At 37.9% G+C, this 20,966-nt stretch overlaps 1 protein-coding gene and 2 long non-coding RNA genes across 13 annotated transcripts in view; 2 read left to right on the forward strand and 1 right to left on the reverse strand.

Moving 5' to 3' along the window:
• LIN52 (lin-52 DREAM MuvB core complex component) overlaps positions 1-20,966 on the forward strand; it is a 42,914-nt gene that overhangs the window by 1,695 nt on the left and 20,253 nt on the right. For 3 of the 11 annotated variants that reach the window (XM_086895271.1, XM_086895264.1, XM_086895266.1), the window contains exon 5: positions 312-395. In XM_086895271.1, the coding sequence (XP_086751397.1) occupies positions 312-395 (84 nt within the window). Of the gene's footprint in view, positions 1-311; positions 396-3,755; positions 4,697-8,400; positions 8,494-9,946; positions 10,351-16,188; positions 16,891-20,966 lie in introns of those variants that run through there. The other 8 variants (XM_086895263.1, XM_086895270.1, XM_086895273.1 and 5 more) reach the window with 5 other exon arrangements.
• Positions 6,030-8,783, reverse strand: LOC111929987 (uncharacterized). Its single transcript, XR_015288603.1, has 2 exons — positions 8,701-8,783; positions 6,030-7,983 (listed from the first exon to the last, which is right to left on the reverse strand). It is a non-coding gene; the product is annotated as an uncharacterized LOC111929987 (long non-coding RNA).
• LOC147652644 (uncharacterized) lies at positions 10,377-11,431 on the forward strand. The gene is made up of 2 exons (XR_015288606.1): positions 10,377-10,524; positions 11,339-11,431. It is a non-coding gene; the product is annotated as an uncharacterized LOC147652644 (long non-coding RNA).

Raw genomic sequence — 20,966 nt, forward strand, 5'->3', positions numbered from 1 at the left:
TGAATGAATTCTGACTTGCTCCAAGAAATGTGCTTCAACTCACATTATTAATGTTACAGTGTGAACTTCCAAAGTATGGGTTAAATTATTCTTTGCAATGGTGGCAGATTAAAGCATGAACTTGAGTCATGGCTTTCTCCTTATGATAAAATTAGGAGTGGAGTCAGGTTGAATTTTGAACATACACTGTTCACTGAAACAGATCCTGACAGCAGTATGGCTTGAAAGTGTTCTGTGAGGTACTAAACAGGTGAACTGCTACTGGAAGATGATAGACAATGTTAAAATTCACCTTTTTCTCTCTTCTTAAGAGTTGGGGAGCCTCACTACAGCTAACCTGATGGAAAAGGTTCGTGGCCTGCAGAACCTGGCTTATCAGCTGGGACTGGATGAATGTAAGTGCTGTACACAGATGTGACTGATTGCAATGCAATGCAAATCTTTCCACTAAAGCATGTGCTTGTATATTTGTAGCTGGGAAAGTGTGTTGGCAGATTTGGCAAGTGTTTGAGGTCAGTTAGTAACCTCCTGCAACAGGATGAGAGAATGAGCTTACATCTGACAACTTATAGCCTACCAGCATGGGTGAAAACACATATGTCAGCCTGGTGTTACCCAGTGACACAGAGATTTCTGTTCCTGAGTTAACACTGTCTTACATAAATCAGGTCACTGCTTAATTTCCCACTCAGATGCTAAAGGTCTTAGAATACTTGTGGCAGTACTCCTCTCAAATTTCATGCACTGCCTCCACAGTGAAACTTGCACTTGTGTATAGGATTCTCCTTTCACTTTGTTGTTCATACTGTTTTCTGCTTCTGTAGTTACTTTTTTCTGCACTCATTTGTAATTGGGAAGTGATGTCATTGAGTAATAAAGATGACCGTCATCCCAATTGCAAATAGCCAACTCTTACTGTGTTTTTTTGAAGAAAGAGCTCCTTTCATTGTTTCATTTAGGATTCTTGTTAACAGATTGATCCAGCTGTGAGGATTTCAAGAGTATTGTGGAGTTGTTTTCAGTGCTACCCATAAATATTGACACATTTTTTTCTGTTTAGTTATGCTCTAACATAGACCTTGGTTGCAATTACTCTTGGACTACACAAAGCACCAAAAGTTTCAAGTCTTTCACCTTCCTTTCAGTGGGTAACACAGCTTAGTAATAATAAACCTTTAGAGTCTTTCTGACTTCAAACCTGGGATAGCCTAGTGCATTCTTAATAACATATCATTAAGCTTATTTTAACTTACTTCAAGTTTATTTTACTTTCGGTGCTAACATCTGTTCAGACTGTGTAAAGCATTTGGTGCAGTAGAAGTTGAAGTATAACAGTGTAAGACTGAGTCAAATGCAAAGATTGGTTGATGATTGGCTTTCTTAGTTAAGTTGTAGGCTCTGATGTCAAACAGTGTTGTTCTGCTAAATGAACTTTAGCAGAGCCTGAGTTGCAGTAAAGCTAGGGTTATGTTTATTTCCTTATTGCATGTGTAATATTTGTTGCATGTGTTTCCATTTATTTGTACTGAACACAAGTGCAGATATAAAGAAGACATAGTGAAAATATGTGAGGCTCAACAGTTATAACTTAAGTCTTGAATTTTCAAGCTTTATGAAAGGTTTCTGTGCTTGTAACTTCTTGTCACTAAAGGCAGTTTTCCTTTACACTGTAATCCATTGAGTACGTTGTGTGTGGTAATACAGATTTATCTTTGGAAATTTTTCCCCAAAAATTAGTTGTGGAATTTGAACAGAAGCTGCTCAGGACTTTTTCCTAATACAGTCCTTAGGTTATTTTCTCTTACAGACTTAGATAAGTGAAAGAACAAGAAAAAAATCCAAAATATCTGTTCATTAGAGTTAAGGGACTTGTGGTTTTGTCTCAGACGTATTGGATTTGGTTATACCTCTGTACTGAAGTTTACTAGTCCTCTTTTGACTTGGCTGGTTCATTGAAACTGGCTGTCAAAAGCAGGACAAAACCCACTGCTGACCAGTCTCCTGTAGATGGCAGCATGAGGCCTCCCTTAGAAATCTTGCTTCTTTTTTATAAAACTCTGTCGTTTCAGTTTTGGTTTGAAGCTGTTCTTCTCACCATTGTTTTTTGTCATTTATTTTATCTTCAGAATGTCTTTTTTAATGGTATTTTCAAGTGTTTCATCAACGGTGAGGTTGAGAGACAATTCTGCTTCAACGTATTATTATTGCTTTTCCTTCCAACTCTTCTCTTCTAGATCCCACCTCAAATCCTTCATATTTTCAAATACTTTTATTTTTCTCCAAGTTATTAATTACATACTTCGCAGGACCAGGGTGATTCCTGCAGCACTCCATGAAAAATGTATCTGTTCAATGATGTTACAATCATGTTGTGAGGTCTGTTATTGTTATACCCTGTTCACAACATCCTTTACATCAGTTTTGCATTAGAATTCATTATGCAAAGTGCTGTGGGACTGGGTACCTTTTGAAAAGTTTCTTTATTGAGGTACTATTGCAACATTAGCATTGAAATCTGAATAATTGGTTTGGCATGATGTAGATTGATAAATTAATAATTACTGAGTTACATGCCTTGTTTCTTGAATCCATACGAACTCTGTTACTATTTTGTCTATATAAGTGGGCTTTCTTGACAAGTTTGGAACAGATATATTGAATGTTTTGTCCATCTTGATGGGACATCTGAATGGCTTTCATCTAGGAACAGTTGAATGCTGTTACAATTCCACATTTTTATTATCTACAATTCCAGCTGTCCCTAAGTTTTTGGCCATGGATTTCTCAGTTCCTCTTTTGGTTGTGTGCTTTTCACAGATTTCCTTTCTCTACAACTAACTTCCTCCCTACTTTCTCCCATAGGGTTACCTTTGCTTTCTGTAACCCTGGCTAGCTCGTTGACTGCTCCATGGCTTCTGTGAATCAATTTAATTTGTCAACACGTAATTTAGCTTTTCTTTGCAGCTTGTTGATCCACTTTCTTCCTGGCATGCTAGTAGGTGCATTCTTGTTCAGCCTATTCCTTGCAGAATATTAGCACAGGATTCACATCAAAGTATAGCTTTCCTTGAATGAAGCAGGATTTTTGTAACATGAAGCATGTTTTTTAAAAAATTGTTACCTTTCTCTTTAAGGACAGGCTTGGGTCTTTTTTGTGTATTTGTTCTTTGTAAAAAAGCGACTCTGAAGTTCTCTAGAAGCTTCCAGGCTCAGGTCTTTGTATCAAAAAAGTCTTTTAAAAATAAGTTATTTTTCAGCACTTCTTCTGAGGTTTCAGCTTGTGTTTCCTTGTCTACTTTTTAAGCTCTGTGAAATTCTACCTCATCATTTTGCTTATAGCTGCTTTTCTCTTTTTGCTTTGGTTCTTAGAATCACAGAAATATTTAGGCTGGAAAAGACTTCCAAGATCACGAAGTCCAACCTTCTCACATTATAGCTCCTATTTTCCTTCTGTTAATTTGTTATTTTATTGCTTAGAATAATCAAAACCATTTTTAGTATTAAAAGTATTGCTTTGTGTGAATTTTACTGTTCCTGTTAATGTGGGTATTTTAAGGGAGAAGAAATTTGGCTTAATGAATATACTTTTAGTTGTTCATACGGTTAGGGTGACTTTGAGAGGCATAGTAGCTCTTCAGAATGTGAGCTGCAGCCACTCGGTGAATCTCATTTCTGAGTTTCGGGAAAAAAGGTATAAAAGCCTTGTTATGAACTTTTTTCATCCCCTCTGTGTCCTTTAATTTTTTCACTTTCAGGCTTTGCTTGGAGTGGAGTAGTGAGCACTGCAGAATGAGCAGACCCCAGCTAATGTGACAAGCAAGAGAGAAAAAGTTCTTTTTTGGGAACCCAGTCACAGACCCTGGCTCAATGTTTGTGGCCCACAAAGCAGCAAGTTTCAAAACACTTAATGTAAATAACTGCAAGTTTAGATTGAAGGAAGCTCTGTTTTTCTACTGTATGACCCATTGCACCTTTTGGAGCAATGTCAAAGTCAAAGAGTCAAAGCTGACTGTAGAAGAATTTTGAAGTCTTGATTTCATGAACTGGCAACTTTGAGAAGTCCATGCATTTAAAGATGTACCCTGTAATCCTTTGGGATATATTTATACAGAGAGATGTGTCTGAGAGCTACATACACAGGGAAAATGTTTTTCTTATAAAAAAACCTTAAAGTTTGGGTTTTTTTCCAAACTTCAGAAAGAAACTTACGTATAAAAGTAACAGATATGTAGGATGGGAGAATGGGAAAAGCATTCTGTCACTGAAGGAATGTGGTTGCCTAGGGACTTTTTGAAGGTCCTGCTATTGTTTCCCTGTGAATCTCTGATACTTTTCAGATAACTATATGAACCACTATGCTGTACTGGTTCAGAAGTCCTGAAATGTAAGTATAGATAGCTGATATCACAGCCATGTTTATAAAATCTCACTGATGCCAGAATGATTATCTGGCCACTATGGTATCACAGTAGAGCTCCAGTGACACGGTCATTGTGACACTTACTGCAAAGTCTGTTCTTCTTAAGCCCCAGTATCTTTGTGAAGGTAATGCTGCCTTGGTGCTGTGTGTGCCTTAAATATTAGAAAATGTAGGATTACTGACTAAACAGGTATGAATATGATTTATAATTTCCCTGCCTGTGATTTTTGATGGTCTAATCTCTTGTGTTAGATTAAACTTTTATTTGGAGTTGAAGGTAATTGTGATGTTCCTGCTGTAAAATTAGGAATGGCTGTATTATCCCATGTCAAATCCTCATTCTCTTTCAAGAGCAACGAGACAGTTCCCAAATATGCTCAACCAAGTCTCCTTATTTCTAGTTTTCTGTGGTTTTGTGCACCCCAGCTTTCACTAGGCTCTAGCAACTTTGCTCTTATTTTCTTTGTAACTGATTTATTTTCCATATATGTTCAAGCAAATTTTTAAAAAAAAGGGTGCTGTGGAAGAGCTGTTTGATTAAGGGCCCACAGATTAGACTTGGATGACTTGGGAGATTGCAGGTGAACAGTAAAAGGTTGGTCATCTTTTAGCACCAGACTGATAGAGGAAAAGCCAGTCCAAGTTTAATCAGTCAGTGATCATTTTCTTTGATATGAAGAATAAGTAAATGACTAAGGTTTTTTGATCTGGAGAGAAACAGCTCATGTAGTATGTGAAAAAGGTCTGTAAAACAATAATGCAGAGAAAGTGTGAATAGAGAATATCTCCTCACTGTCTCTCATAGTATGGGAACCAGAGAGAATAAAAGAGTCTATGGGACAGACATGAGGAGATACTTGTGTTGTGCATTGAAGTCAGAGCACATCACCACTGGAGCTTTTGGGTATGGAATTTCTCACTCAGTAATGAGAAAAATGATTGCAATCCTTCCAGGGTGTCTGCTGAGAAGTCTCCAGTGGCTTGGACATCTTGGAGATGCAGAAAGCAGAGAGAGAGAGGTTACTATGCAGGTCCAGCTATGTGCCTCCCTGCACTTACAGTCTTCTATAGGTGTTTGCCATTGGCATGTCAGTCAGGGTGGTGGGTTGGAAGGACCTTTTGTTTGACAATAGATATTATTTATTTTAGTAATAGGCTAAACCGCCTGGTAGTTAAGCAGTGACTACTAGAAATCTCTGAGGTTCCCTGTAATGGAGTGATTCTTCCAGAGGCAGCAAGAGATGGATGGGCACGTGAATGAGGAACAACTACCTTGCTCTCAAGTTAAGCTGTCCTTGGTTTTGAATTGTAGTCCTCTGCAACCTCAGCAGCCTCTGAAATTTCTGGAAAATCATAAAGGAGTCCTTCTGAATTCCAGGCTCTGTACAGATCACCACATTTCATTCGATTGGTAGTCTTCAGTTTTTTATTTTTCATTTCAGATAAATGCTGTCTGTTATGTTCTCTTGCCTGCAAGTTCAGCTTTTTTTTGAGGATTGGAGGGGCAGAGCAGTTCATCAGGATTTAACTGTAGCATTTTTTGAACATACACCCTTAGTTCTGCCAGTGATCCTTGCAAGCTACTCTTGTCATTGAGTTTTGGATGGTGTGTTGTTTTTTTTACCTCATCTTGATGCTGATCATAGGTAGGATATGTTTAAATAGGGGTCCATCTTTGGTGGGCTGAACTTACTTGTTAAACTACAAGTCAGGGTATGACAGCTGCCACATTTGAACTTTGTATACACAAAGTTGCTGAAATAGAATCAAAATAAGGAAATGAGGGGAGATAATGTATCCTTTTACTGAAATATCTTTTTCCTTTTGTGTAATGGATTGGCTTGCCTAGGAGTGTCTCCATGTAGGTGAACATGCAGTCTTTTTAGAGTCCACCCAAAACACCCGGCCTTTGTACCCAAACAGGCTTCTATCAATGATGTAATTGATCAGATAATAATGTTTTCTGATCATAACCACTTTTTCTTTAGTTCTGGCAACAGAGAGGCTTTTTAAGCTCAGAAGCCTTACTTTACGTTTGTGAACATGGCCTCACTTCTGCATTACAGTTGCCTGGTGCTCTTTCTGGTGTGTATGTACAATTGTTTGCAACAAAATGTTTCAGATCCTTACATTTGTAGGAAACCAGCCTATGAACAGATGTGTAAGTAAAGGGTGCTTTAATGTGATATCTTCTGAAATCTGTTGTTGGTCCATTTTAGTAAAAGCTGGATGTCCACTCTGTAGTCTGGAGAGTTGCATGGGAAAGTGAATTGGACTTCTGTGGTTTCTTACTAGCCAAAATGAGGTTTTGGAACTGTGTAGAAGAGCAGACTGTTTCTATAACATGAACTCTTTCCCTGTTTCCTTGGGGAAATAAGACTATCTAAAGTGTGGTGGTGGAGCTGGAGAACTGCCTTTTGGAGAGGCAAGGAGGAAATAAAGTGAAAGAATAGCATGTGATTCGGATATACATCCCACAGCAGTCTCAGTGCCAGTAATTATGAAGATATAGCAGTATTTTTACCATCTTGACTGCTGACAAAAGAGCAAGGAGGATGCTCACTTTTTGTTTGTTAGAAGCTGGCATCTCCAGAAGTACTTGTGCCTGTATTAATCTGAAACATGATGGAAGAAAATATGTTTAGGATCGCCTACATTGTTCTGAATCTATTGAGCTTGGAAGAGAACAATGTCTGCCAAGTCTAATGCTTGTTATGTTCTTAAACAAAATACACAGTTTTTCTTGCAAGGTGAACTGTCCTGCATAAGAAGAAGCAGTTTGAGGTGTGTGTACTTCAGTTATTTCCACTCTGTTTAGAATTTTCTTTGTAGCAACTATTTTCTTGGTTAGTTTTCTGCATTTCCTGCCTTGCTCAGTGGATCTTCATCATTTCAGTTTGTTTTGCTTGAAAGCATCTTTCTCACTTATTTTGTTATTTAGTACTGTGTTTGGCAAGGACTTTATGTGAAATAGTATACTTCATGTGCTTCTAAGCTTGAAGGCAGAGTTTTACATCTGGACAACAAAGTTATGCTCTTTGGACGCTGGATTTCTGTAATACACAGATTGAAGAGTTACTTAGCAGAGTTAGTAGACTTCTCCCATAGAATGTGTCACATTTTGGTTGGTTCATTTTTGGGTTAGGAGATGGTCGCTGAGAATTTCAGGAGCTCACAATCAGCTGAAACAGCTGGTTTAGTTTTTCACAGGAGAAAAAATATGGAGGCTGTTCTCAGTTTACATTCATATAATTCTTCATAGTAATTCTTGGGCCTTATTTGATTGTTTCAGAGAGATGAAAAGAACACTTAAATTGTCTGTTAAGATGTTTATGTGGCTTGTCACCACAATATCCAAGGTGCTGTGATTTCCATGTGAAACCTTGGTCTTTCTCCCGATTCTTTTTACATTCTCCTCCCACGCTGTAGATCTATAGCTTCATTTTAATGCACATTTCTGTGGTAAGAGATACTCTGCATCTGCAGAGGCACAAGGAAATGACCTTTCCTTATACTGTTTGCTGGGTGGCTTATTTACAGGCAGGATTTTTCTGGGGCACCTCCTGTTGGAAGAGCAAGACATCAGAATGCCAGCTTGAAATTGCCATTCATATATGATCTGTGAATGGGCTAATTCTGACATGTAGGTAGTTAAGAAATGATTACAGTCAGAAGAGTCATGACCTCAACTTTTCATCATCTCCATTGGCTTCTACCCCAGTTTGGAAGTGAAGGAGGCATAGGAAGTTTTAATTGTACCTGTGTGATTTATCCTCAGTCAGCTCTTTAATTTCTTCTGGCTGTCTGAGGTTTCCGACACGCTGTAAATTTCTCCAACTTTTTCATTATCTGCAATTTCTTTATGACTCATGAATCGGAGTGGAGAGAGAGTGTGGATTTACAGCAGAGATAAACATGTCCATAAAGTCTGTATCTGTGTCAGTAATTGTACTGCTGTCAGTGACTGTCCTGTTTTACAGGTCTCTCTTGGGAGAGGAACATGCTTTGCTACCAGTGTCAGAGAAGTGTTTGCTTTGATTTGCATTAACGTGCCAGGAGATTAGGTTGCAATGGTGAGGATGGAAATTGAGTTTGGACCATGGCTGCTATTGTTTGGTTTTTTTTAATAAATGGGTGTATATTTGAGTTGCCCTCTGTATGCAAAAATAAAAAAAAAAATAAAAAGAAAAAAGCAGGTTTAGGTTATTCTTAAATATAAGAAGACAGTATACTGATATCAGATGTGATTCTACCCATATGCATAAATAGTGCATTCTTACCATAAAACAAATGCTGTGTCTAGGTAACTGTCATATGTGGAAAGAAATACTGCATGGATCCTTAGGGGGTTCTCTATCTCCTGGTAAAGTAGAATGAATATTTCTGTAAGTTTCAAGAAATTTCTGCATCTTTGCCTTCTTTCCCTTCCCTTACTCTTAACGGAAAGATGCTATGGTGGACATTGATGGAGGTTGTAATCTCCAGGCATTGATAATTCTGATTGCTGCAGAAGGAAGTGTATATTTGTGAAGTTTGAGAAAAGGAAAAAAAATCTGTAAAACTCTCCTATATGTGTTAGAAATTCAAACTTCTACAGTTTCTCTGTACTTGCATCTTCTGTTTGTTGCCTATTGTAGATACTTGTCTATGTGGAATCTTCTTTTGTTAGATTGTTAGATTTTGTTAAATTTATCTGGGTTGGATTTTTTTGTCTGTGACCTAATACTTTTTTTCATAATAAGGTAATTATTTTACCACAGGATTATTTTCAAATATCCAAAGTGACTGTAAAACCCCAAATTTCCATTATGTGAGGTATTCACTGAGACTCCCAAATGCAGCTGATTGCATTTTTCTAATTCTGATGGACATCTCTTACCAAAGGGAGATTATCATAAACAATGTAAACTCTGTGATTGCATAGATAGCTTTAAAATGTGTTAGAAATGCTAAAATGACACCTGCCTTTGCATGGTTAATTCTGGAGCCTGAAGTTGGAAGTACGGTGGAGAGTTTTTCCAGTGGTAGACAGTGTCCCATCTTGCTCTGATACTGAGTTTCTAAAGCTATATATATAATGATCACATACTGAATGGCCCAAAAGCTGGCAGATAACTGCTGTTGGAGTGAGTGATGCTCAATGCAACAGCTAAATTCTAAATAAAAGCTGAGATGGTGAGATGCTTTTTACCTGATCTTTATTGAAATGTGGGGTTTTTTTTTCTTTTCTCTTGTCCTCCTCCTCACCTTTTCTACATGCCCATACCTAGTTTGTGAATCTGATTTTCTTAAAAAAACAGTTACCTCTGAAAGGTACTTCAGCCAGGATGTATTACTTGCTTTATTAAAATAAGACAAATACAGTATTTGCCTCCACTGAAAGAAACCCAGGACAACAAATACCAACAAACAAGAACCACAAAATAAAAACACCAAACCAATAAAAAACCTCCACAAAACATTCCTTATACCCTAGTATTCATGTCTAAGAATGTCTTTCATGAAAGTCCCCTTTGTCTCTTACAGGTTGTTCAATAGTAGGAAGAAACTCTGCAGTGTTTTGATCCTTTCTGGAAAAGATTTTTTAAATTTATGTTGACAGAGTGAAGGTTTATCTAGATACTTCCTGCGGTTAAGAAAAGGGAGCCTTTTTTGTCTTAGTGAGGAAGAAGAGAAAGAAATCTGATTAATCTGAAAACAAACTGACCAAACTGTTCTGAAGACTGTGAAATCAGTCACCTGATTCATCACCATTAACTTCTGCAGGATTTTTTATGCTACTCAAAGCACCAATTTGTGCTTTGCGAAGACATCTGGAATATCAGCACTGGTCAGTCGAGTAGTGGAACACATTGTGCAGTCACTGGTTCTGCATTCTCTGTTCCTGGAGTTTTGCCAGACCTGACTCAATAAAGCTTTAAGCAGCATGATCTAACCTCATAATTGACCCTACTTTGACTAGGAAACCTCCTGCACCCTTATAACCCCGATCATGCAGTGGCTCCATCTTTCTGTGATCTAAAATCTCCTTCTAGACCTAGAAGTGCATTTGAAGCCCAATTCCCCATGGCTCCAAATGGTTCAGCTTATGAGCTTTAAGCCAGGTGCAACTTCATGATCTACCTCTATGGGAACAGCTGATTAGGAGCAGGAAACCTAAGAATTCATGTATCACAGTGATGGCTTTTAGGATTTGAGGGAATGATGAATGGACTTTCAAATACTTCCATAGACAGAGCTGATTACGAGTCTGTGTCGTGTGAGCTGCAGAGCCCATTTTTGTGTGTAAGGAGATACAGTCCATTCAGAACAATTCTTTAAGTTGAGCAGGAGAATGGTCCTCAGCATACACAGAGGTTCTTGTGTGTCTTGGCTGAAATGAATAGTGAAACCACCTCTGTCTGTCTAGACAAGCAGAGGGTCAATGGGCCTTGACTGAAGAGCTTTTAGCCACAAAAGTAAAGGAATGGGCTGTCACATTAAAGCATTTCTACCTGCCACATGCTTGGCACAGAAAGAAACATGACTACAAACAAAATGTTCTTACATTATACTGTCAGAAGCCTATTTTTTGCTACTCTCATTCTGACAGGATAACTTGTAGACTACTGTCAGTGGAGAAATTGAGTATGGGGAAAAGTTTGATCAAGCATAAGGTTATGTGCATTTTTCCATTATCATTTAAAAACACAAAAATGCCAAACAAATCTCAGGAGTCATTCTAGCAGGGACTCTCAAACCCTTACAACTGGTCTGTATTTATTATTTAAACATCTTCTGCTGTCTATGCATTTATTAAGTTAAAACTTTCCACTTCTTCTGTGTTACTAGGACATTTACTCTGTATTTACAGATACTGGAAAGATTATCCCTGTGCCATCTCTGAAATGTTTTCCTGTAAATTTTGGCTTCTGGCAGGAGTGAAGAGAGAATTTTCTTCCACAGTATGGGTTGCTGGACCTATTTGTAGAGCAGCAGCTGATCCCAGTGAAAAATCTCACTAGAGTGTGACTTTGGAGACTTGGCTCAGTTTCTAGTACTACCACTCTTCTGCTTGGTTCATTTATGTGCCTTCTTAAATGCCTCTTCCTATCTCCCCAGCTGTAAGGTGGGGTTCATGTTATCTTGTTTTTGCAAGGCATTGAAAAAATGGTGAATTTTAAAGAACAGCATATAAAGCATTTATTGTTAAGTATCCTTTGCTGTGTGCTGCTATTTGTCGTTTCCCCCTGCTTGCTGCTATTATATGCCACAGGAAGGTATCATTAGAATATTGTGTCAGTCATCAGAAGCAAAATGAGAATATGAAAATAAAACAGGTCCCAGTGTCAAGTGCTCTTCAGCCTGGGACCCAAGCAGGGTAACTAAGAAAACTGAGGCTATTCTCAGCCATTTGAACACATTTTATATATATAAAAGGATTTCTATTTGCAAGCAGCATAAAGGTTAGAAATTTTTAGTCTGTATCTGTTCAAATGCCAGAAATTATTTACCTGTTTAATTTGCTGTATTCCTCTTCTGTTTCCTCCATTTTGGATCCAGTGATAATGTATACAAAGCTGTGTGAAAATTTGCCAAGTATTTTGTCACTTTATTGAGTGGTTTCAGTCGTCCTGAGCATGAAGTCTTCTGTGAGATCAATAGTGAACTTGCCACCTTTCCTCTTGCATCTGCAGGAGATGCAGCTTTGAACATCCCATCTTTACAATGTTGCTGGACCAAGTCTGATAGTATCTGACTCTTATTGCTTCATTAACTTGTGAGCATTAGAACAAGATAAAAATGCCCTAAAGCCTCTTATCTGATGATTGTTGTAACCTTCTGAGTGCCATTAGTTTAAGTTTGCAATCAAATGCTTCCCCTGAGTATAAGGAGCACTGATTAAACCTGAAGTGTCCCCAGAGGCTTTTACAGCTGTCATGGGGGCAGTGGCTGCCCCTGTCCAAAAGGAAGAGGGGGGCTGGAGGTCCCAGTGGGGAGGCCCACTCTGCAGACATCCACGTGGCTGCCCCAGCTGTTCTGCTTTGCCTAATGAATTGTTTTACAAGGAGAGGCTGGATATTGTCATCACAAGCTGCCTTCCCCAGGGACTGAAGCCAGCCTGATAATGACTAATGTTAGTGATAGTAATTGAAGTGTGATGGCTCTCCAGGGATTTTCACACATGCAGAGCTGTCAGGCACTTGTGGCTAGTACAGTCCCATGAATACCTCAGAAATGCTTTTTTAATTGCTTGACTTTTATAACTAGTTCCCATACATATCCTGCTGAAATACACATTTTAAGGGGATAAGGAAAAGGAGCTGAGGACTCTGCTATGACCCTTGGTGTACACATCTGGTTACTGTCCTGACATGTTTCTTATGAGGATGGCTGAGTGTTCTTGCTCCCTTAGCCTTGGTGTGGACCTGCTCGGTGTGTGCACAGGCATGTACAACAGATTACCCCTGAATGTACCTTTTCTTTCATGTCTAAGCCTTGTCTTCTTGATGCACAAGATTGTACTTGATTCTTAAAGAAGACTAGAACCTTATTGAAGAATGTAAAAGGATTTCTGCTGTTAATAGCATGGAAGCAATGACAGCTATTTGCATTTTCTTAGGCATCACTGAAAACTGAATGTAAGATAGAATAAAAATCTTGTAAAAACATAGCATATCTCAATATGTGTCCCAGTATGACTGGAGTTTATGGCCATGAGATTTTGGGAGTCTAGGGCAGAGGAGTAACCAATTTATGTAAAACAGAGTGATTTTTGTTCTGAAAATATTCTCATTTAGAAGTGCATTGTTGGATATAGCAGTGGGCCTGAGATAAAAAGTAGCCCCAATGGGGTACTGTACTCCTGACTTACAGGATCCTAACATGAATTTGTCAGGGTGCTGAGATATTTTGAATTGCCTCTGTCTCTACAGGGAGGTTTTGCTGTGGCATTTTGAGTTCTAGCTGGAGATCAAAAAAGGAAGCTTGATGCTGTTGCCAGCAGAGTAGACATACTACCTCTTCTTATCATATTCATTGCAAGTTTGTTCTTCACCTCCCCCCTCCAGTGAAGTGTTGGCTCTTAGAAATTTATTTTGGTAATAAAACATTACTTTATACTTGCCCATGAAAGGATGTTTGAAGGCTGTTTGTGGATTCTTTAAAGTGTCCAAGAGATTGTTGTTCCTTAAGCACACTGCAAACTCATATTATAATTAAGTTTGATGGATTAACATGCAGAAAGTTAAGCTCATAACTTTAAGTGGTTAACTTATGCTCTTAAAATGTGGACCCAAACCTGTGGTTGGTGTGTTGTAATTCAGTTGTCAGTCCCAAAATTGTATGCTTCAATGGGTTTTGGTTCTGAGAAAATGGGTGAATTTATTCTTGCTGGTTTTGGTCACAATGCGGAGATAATAAAGTTGTGCTTACTGCTTTTCACAGTTTTAAGTCTTGACAGTAAAGCTAAAGGATATAGTTGTTGTTTTGTTTTTTTTTTGCAATTTATCTTACAACTTGTACTTTAATTGAGAGGAGGTGGGAGTAGGAAACTCCATGCTGTGTAAGAAGAGATTTTCAGTTTGTAATTTAATTGTACTGATTGCTTGTTGCAGCACAAGCACGAGAGTAGAGGTAATTGAAAGACATCTAATAACTGATTAAGTAGATTTCATTTATGTGTTGTTTTGAGCACTGTTTTAGTGGAAGCTTGTAAACTTTATTATAATAAGTTCAGCAGAATATATTTTCTGTGTAGAAATTATTTTACATTGATAGGGCATTTTCATATGGAGAGCTTTTAGTGCTATGAGGAATATATCCACATATTGTTTGAACTACACAAAGTGACAATTATTTTGGTGTCACTATGCACTGTCATGTATAATTTTACTTTCCAAGTATTTGGTGATTTTTTTACAAACATATGTATTATAAATAAGTATCTCTAAGTCCTTGCACAACTTCCGCCCAACCTATTAAATCCATTAAAAACTATTAAACCTGTTAAAGCTTTCCAGGTTTATTGTCAATACAATAAATATTAGCTGCCATATTCTTCAAATTAAAATGTGACTTCTGTTTTCTCACTGTAGGGTTTGATCTCTGTTCTACTGAGCCAGGTAAAATTGGGTTCAGTCAGTAGCTGGAGGGGAACCTGTGAAGAGCCCAGGTGTTGCATTAAGCAGCATTGGTGCCCTGCTCCTGGAGGGTTGCTGAACTGTTATCCCATGGTAGCTCTAGAGGGCTCTCTGCTGTTGGAAATGTCACATTTCTAATGACTTATATGACAAAGGTCTTAATAACCTGTTGGTCCTTAAGGAACTCATAACACTTTTTTTGCAAATGCTAACCTCATTGTCATCAGCAAAATATAGCATATGCAATTAGAATCTAATTTTCTCCAGTGTCAATTAAAGGGTCTCATTTTTATTCTGAACTGTGTTGTACTCTGCCTGGAAATGTCTGTCACTTAAGTTACAGCATTTGAGTAGTGTAGAAAGTAATTTTTGTGTGTGCAGTTTGTTCCTTGTTAAGTCAGTAAGAGTATGATGTTGCTGGCACTGACTGTGAAAGAAAGAGAGAAGATAATCATCCCAGGCTTTATTGTAACCATGCAGTTTGTTATTGTAGTAGCCTTAAAAGTATATGGGCATTGTTTCAGGAGAATTGGAAATAAACATATAAGATGGAGGACAAGATAGGACAGGATGAAAGTATGAAGAGTAATTTTCAGCAGAATAATACGTGCTTGTCTTCAAGTTCTAGCAATGCATTAGAAAGGAAGGAGTATCTTCTGGTTTTATTTCTGGTTTTATTTTGAAACCCTTTGGGTGTTATACAGGGACATGAGTTCCAGTTCAGCTTGATGGGTGGCAGTGGCATGCTGAGTTTGACTGGTTATCTATATCAGACTTGGTTGCATTAAAATGGACTTTACACTGGCTAGTTGGAAAATCAGTCAAGCAGTTAAAGATTGTAGTGTTACGTTCTCTGTTGTAATAATAAATTCTATTCTCTTATGGTTTTGTAGGGTTTTTTTCTGTATATGTGCCAGTGCTACATTGCTTTCATTCAGTTGTGTTTTGAAAACAGTGAAAACTAGAAATAACTAGGAGTAACATCTGTGAAAACTACAAGACTAGAAATAATGTTTGTCTAGTCTAGAAATAACTACAACATGATTGCAGCTTACATTTTGCAGCACCTTTGGGCATCATGGGTTGGATGTCTGTTATGGACACTGCTGCAGTGTTCTGCATGATAAGGAGCTTACAAATTGAGGGAATGAAAATAATGTTGAGTTTGATGCTCAGTGAGCTTCCCAGTGAAAATGCACGAGTGTCCTATTTTACCTACTCTGTAGTGAGTTCTGTCTTGTGTATTCTGCAAAGCCCTTGTTTAAAATCACTCTTGTGAATTTACTGCTGAAGGGGGAAAAGGTGAAGCATGGATAGACTCAGGAAAGGAAGAGGTTGTTTTATTTTCATTGGTAGTATTTGCAGTTCCCCAAGCAATGAGGGCTGCAGAAACTGGCTGTTGAGAGCCACAACTTGATTAGATGTTTGGGTCTGTTATAAAATCCTGTGGTGTCTGCCTCTTGAAAATCCAGCGTGAAAATCCTCCTTATACAGTGGAGGAAAGGTATTGAGAAATCTTTTATGTAAATTCTGTGTCTTTTTCCTTCTTCTAGGAACTACATTTCATAGTAGGAAAAATACACTGAATCACCCTTATTTGCAGAAAACACAAACTAATAACAATTAAGCTATTGATTACTTTTTCAGGCAGTAAAAAGATGCTTCTTCTAGGATTCATTTCCCCATGCCATCCTTGACTTCAAACACCTGCAACATACAAGTTCTGGTTGTGATGTATTCAAACACTCAGTCCTCCCAGCATTTTGGATGTATTTATTGCATGTACTACATCTTTTCATGTCTAACCACTGTAATTTGAGAGGAAATAATATATTTTGTATTTAAGGTTATGGGTTGTACTAGTTCAGTTGAAGTGGGGGTTTTATATGTTTTAATGCACTGTTGCAATTTTTGTGAAATGGAATCTTAAATTAAAACCTTTTGTGTAACTATTGAGCTTGTGCTTGTAAATTCAGAGGATATAGGCATAGCCAGTTTTAAACTACAGAAGATTTTGGAATGTTTTTTGAAATATATTTTCAAGTAATTGTGATTGAACTGAAATATTTTTTGTGAGATACAGTATTGTGGAGTGGCACCTGCATCTTCTTTATGCTTTGACTTGTTAGTTTTGAATACTTTTGTAGTCAGTTAATAACGTGATCAGAATACTGAAGTTACTAAACCAAATGTCTCATAACAGTGTCTCAGAATTAGTATTAACAGAAATCCCCTCAATATGTTTTAACTTGCCTCTCAATATGTTTAAACTTGCCTCTATCTGTATTTCATATAACACAAATTTGTATTGAGAAGCAAAAGAAAATAAACATTTTCTATAGTCTTCCATTCCTAGTTGTTTTCTGATTAAGTAGCTATGGTGGGTAAAATTCAGGTGTATGTGAGTCTTGGAGATCACTACACAGCTGACAGGGATAAAAAGAGTTTTTCACCAGTGGTGGCCTTGAACCTTCAGAGGCTTGTGTTTATAACCTTTATGCTATATGAAGCTGTAGTCTAGCTGCCTTAAGGTGTATCTAGTGCATATATAAGTCTTTTCACTTCAAGGTCTTCTTTTTACTGAGTACTTCATATCTCTTTTTAAAAAACAGAGAAATTACTTTTTAAATTGTTTTTAGCCATTTTCACTTTTTGGTAATCAGCAGCATCACTGACTTTCTGTGTCTGAGTTTGAATGTACAGTAATGGCGTTCCATTTAAAAAACTGTTTAGTTGAAATGATTATAGCAAAAATAATGTAAAGGTTGTAACAGTATGCAGTTTTCAAAAAGCTGAACTTCATGTGTAAATGCATATATTAATGTTACCTGGCAGTTATTTTCAGCACAATGAATGTTTCATTCAAACTTTTGAAAATGCATCTTTTTTTCTTTATTATTTTGACCTAGTTTTGTTGCATGGATGGCTCTGTTTAGTGAACTTCTTCCAGCCATTCCACACCATCCGAGCCATCAGTGGATAGTAATTCTCTAGTTGCAATGGGTGGCAATGCCTAATCTCTGAAGAGGTGGCTTGTGAATCCTTGTCTGAGGTTCTGGTCTAAATCTCTTGGTCATGCTGGGTTCAGCACAGTGCATTTACTAGGCTGAAGTTGCAAAGTCCTCAGTGTCCAGGTTGCCTGGTGCTTCCCTGTTAGAATTCAGTGTGCCAGACCCACGGCACCCTTGTCTTTCATGAATGGAATTCAAAAAGACACTTATATTTCCATAAATAAATTAGGAATTCAGTGGCTTCTTCCGGCTAATCAGGGCAGGCTGATAAACCTTGCTAGCTGTTTAATAAATGAATTGTGACTGATTACCTATTAATATGGACGCCTCAGGAATTCACCCTGGGGGAAGCAGAGCAGTGAAATAGAGAGGGGCATGGCCCCCTGGGAAATCAGGGCTTCATGTTTGCAGCTTAAATATCTCTGTGAAGTATCAATAAGGAGGTAATTGAATTTTGAACACAAACATGAGCGCCGGATGGATGAAGGAGAGGGGGGCCCTGATCATCTCTTCATGCCCCTTCATACTCCCCTCCCCTTCCCCTTAGAGACCACTCTAGTGAAGATAGATGCTAAATCCATTAAATAAAGATTAGACTGTGTTGTGGTAGAAAATGGCAGCTTAGCTAGATCCCTGGGCAAATTGGGACCTTTAAGCAATACAGAAAATTAAAATATACATTTTTAACAAGTGTGCTGTCGACACAGTAATAATGACTCTGTGGCTTGTGGGGTTTGCTCACCTTTCAGATCTGCTTTTGTTTGGTTATATCACTTGCTCTTGTTTTGAAACCAGCCTGCTTGGTCTCTCTGAAGCAGAGATGACTTAGGGGAAGGAAGGTTATTTTCCCACCTTGCTTTCTGTCTTTGGCACTTTTTATTGGCTCTTATGCTTATAATAGTATCAAAGATCAGTACCCTTGTATTTGAATATGGAAATAATTAACTTTGGCTCTGACACACTCAGTCGCATGTTCTGAAAAGTAGTTGGAAATAGTCTATAGGAAGTTTGGAGATGTAAATGTGATCAAACTTTTTATAAATGGTTTTTATTTTCTAAGCATATGGCTTTGTTTTTTTTTTACTCCAGATGAATTTTTCTGAATTCTACTCTTACGGGAAAGATTAGTATAGCATTGTGCATTGTAAAAGGTCAGTAATCTTTTTTGTTGCACAGTGAATTGTAGAAACACAGCTGTAGTGGCGTTCAAGGGATGACAGTTTTCCTTTATAATACTGTGCTAGACATAGAGCACAACCAGGCCATCTTCACAATCCCATGTACCCTATTGTCTGTTGCAGAAGGTCAACAGATCTTCTTGGGTTTTGCAGGCAAAACCTCATCTGCTTGTACAAGTAGAGGACAAATTGCCATACTGGAGAGACTACTCCTCCTACTTTTTCCAAGTAAGATGATCATTCTACAGAACAAAATCCAAAATTGTTTCTGTTTAATGGTTTGGATCAAGAAATGAGCCTAAACCAATGTTTTCCTAGAGATAACTGCTGTTCCTTCCATCTAGAATTTTTTTTTCTTTAGTCTAGATAGTTTTGAAAATGGAAAGAGAAAAGAATGATTTTATGGTTTGTTGAATGTTTCAGTTTAAGACAAGTTAGGAAGAAATCCCAAGACATTGAATTACAGTGGACTGAGACAATAGTAACATGGGGACTTCTCTTTGTACTTCCACAGTCATCTCCCTGATAACACTACTTCCCTTTTTTCAGACTTCTCTCAAATATTAGCAGTTGTGCCTGGAAAACACTTGATGCTGTATCCTCAGCTTTAACTGCTAAGAAGTGAACTCAGCATCTTCATTTTTTGTTTAAGAAGAACAGTAGATATTATTAAGTATAAAAAAAGAATTAACACACATGTCATTCTAGAGACAGTAGTGTACTGGGAATGTTTTGGCTTCCATTAACTTTGAGCTGCATTCAGACATGGTTTTCTATTTGTTTTCCAAACTATCATCTGCTTCCACATCCTAGCAGTTTCTTCATTTGTCTTTTGTGACAGGTGTTTTGCATTGGGAATGTCTGTATTCTTTCGTCCAGCCATGCTTCTAAGAAGAAAAAAAAAAACAACTTTGTAAGCTGGCTTAGCATCAAAGATTCTCTTTCATGGTGTTGGCACCAAATTGGAAATGAACAGGTACCACCCCTTAGCTAAATTGCAGTAATTGATTGTGTATGTGCTGGAGCCTGTCTCAACTGAAGAAGCCAGGCCTCAAGCCTCCCTTGGTAAGGGGAGATTACAGCACTGGGTTTACCTTTGACCAAGCATGTCCATCATGGCCTGCTTCATTTTTGGGACTTCCTGACCTTTGTTCTCCTTGCAAGGGGACAGTTCCTTTCCTGAACCTCACCCCTCTCTCTCTCCAGTTCTCAGTCTGCTATTTATAACACATCTAATTTCCTTTAATCTTAGCTGGCCCCTTTCAAAGTCACCTCTACCTTGACAGCCTATGTCCTTTTTTTTTCTTATGCTGCGGGCATTCCTTAGCCTTATTGTATCACCTATTCTTCTGTCTATTCTGGAGATTTTTCTGCCCTCTTCTTCCTTCTTCTACACTTAGACAAATTTTCTAGCTCAGGAGTCTTCCTTCCTTTGTAATGTCCCAGATTTTAAAGGAGACTCTTGCTAATTTGTTCTGTAGCTTCTTCTGAAGGCAGGCATGTGCCAGGAACCTCACAAGCTTACAGCTTTCCATATTAAGGCACTTAGTGATGCAACATTTTAATTAAATTAAACAGAATTCGTAAATTGTAGATAGACAGATTTTCCAGATCATCTCAATATGAGCTTTTAGAGTGATCAACACTCTGCTGGTGTTTAATCCATCAGACTGCCATATGGAGAGTTGAGGAGTAGAATATCTGTTTATTAACAATTGTTGTTTTTTCCCGTCAGCAAGTACGATTTTTGTATTTGAGGACCTAGGAGTGCAATCTGTTCCTTCATCTCTTACATATCAACCTCATGCCAGACCTCATTTCATGCCAGTCCTTCTTTTTTTACTCAATTCAGGTGATCCAATAGGCTGTCTAAATGGCATAATAGAGCAAGAGGGTCATTCTGCCAGAGTCTTCAGAAGTTGTTTGGTTACACTATCACAAGGGGAATGTGTTCAGATGTCCTTTATGAGAAATTGCAGATACCCATATTGTCGGTGATTTCTGTGAACAGTTGAGACACATTTAGTGAAGGTTTGCAATATTATTTACCATAATATGTCATAATTCACAAAAGTCAGGAAATTGCTCAAGATTGAGCCAACATTTTATTCACTCTCAATTAATAAATACCTGTTCTCAAATCCTAGGAAATCTGGTGTTGGACTACTCTAGGAATAGAATTTACCCATCTCTTTAGAGCAGTTGTCTGTTCCATTTTATTGAGAAATACGAGTCT

The sequence above is a fragment of the Cyanistes caeruleus genome, chromosome 6 (assembly GCF_971803275.1).
Source record: "Cyanistes caeruleus chromosome 6, bCyaCae1.hap1.1, whole genome shotgun sequence".
Taxonomy (NCBI): Eukaryota; Metazoa; Chordata; class Aves; order Passeriformes; family Paridae; genus Cyanistes; species Cyanistes caeruleus.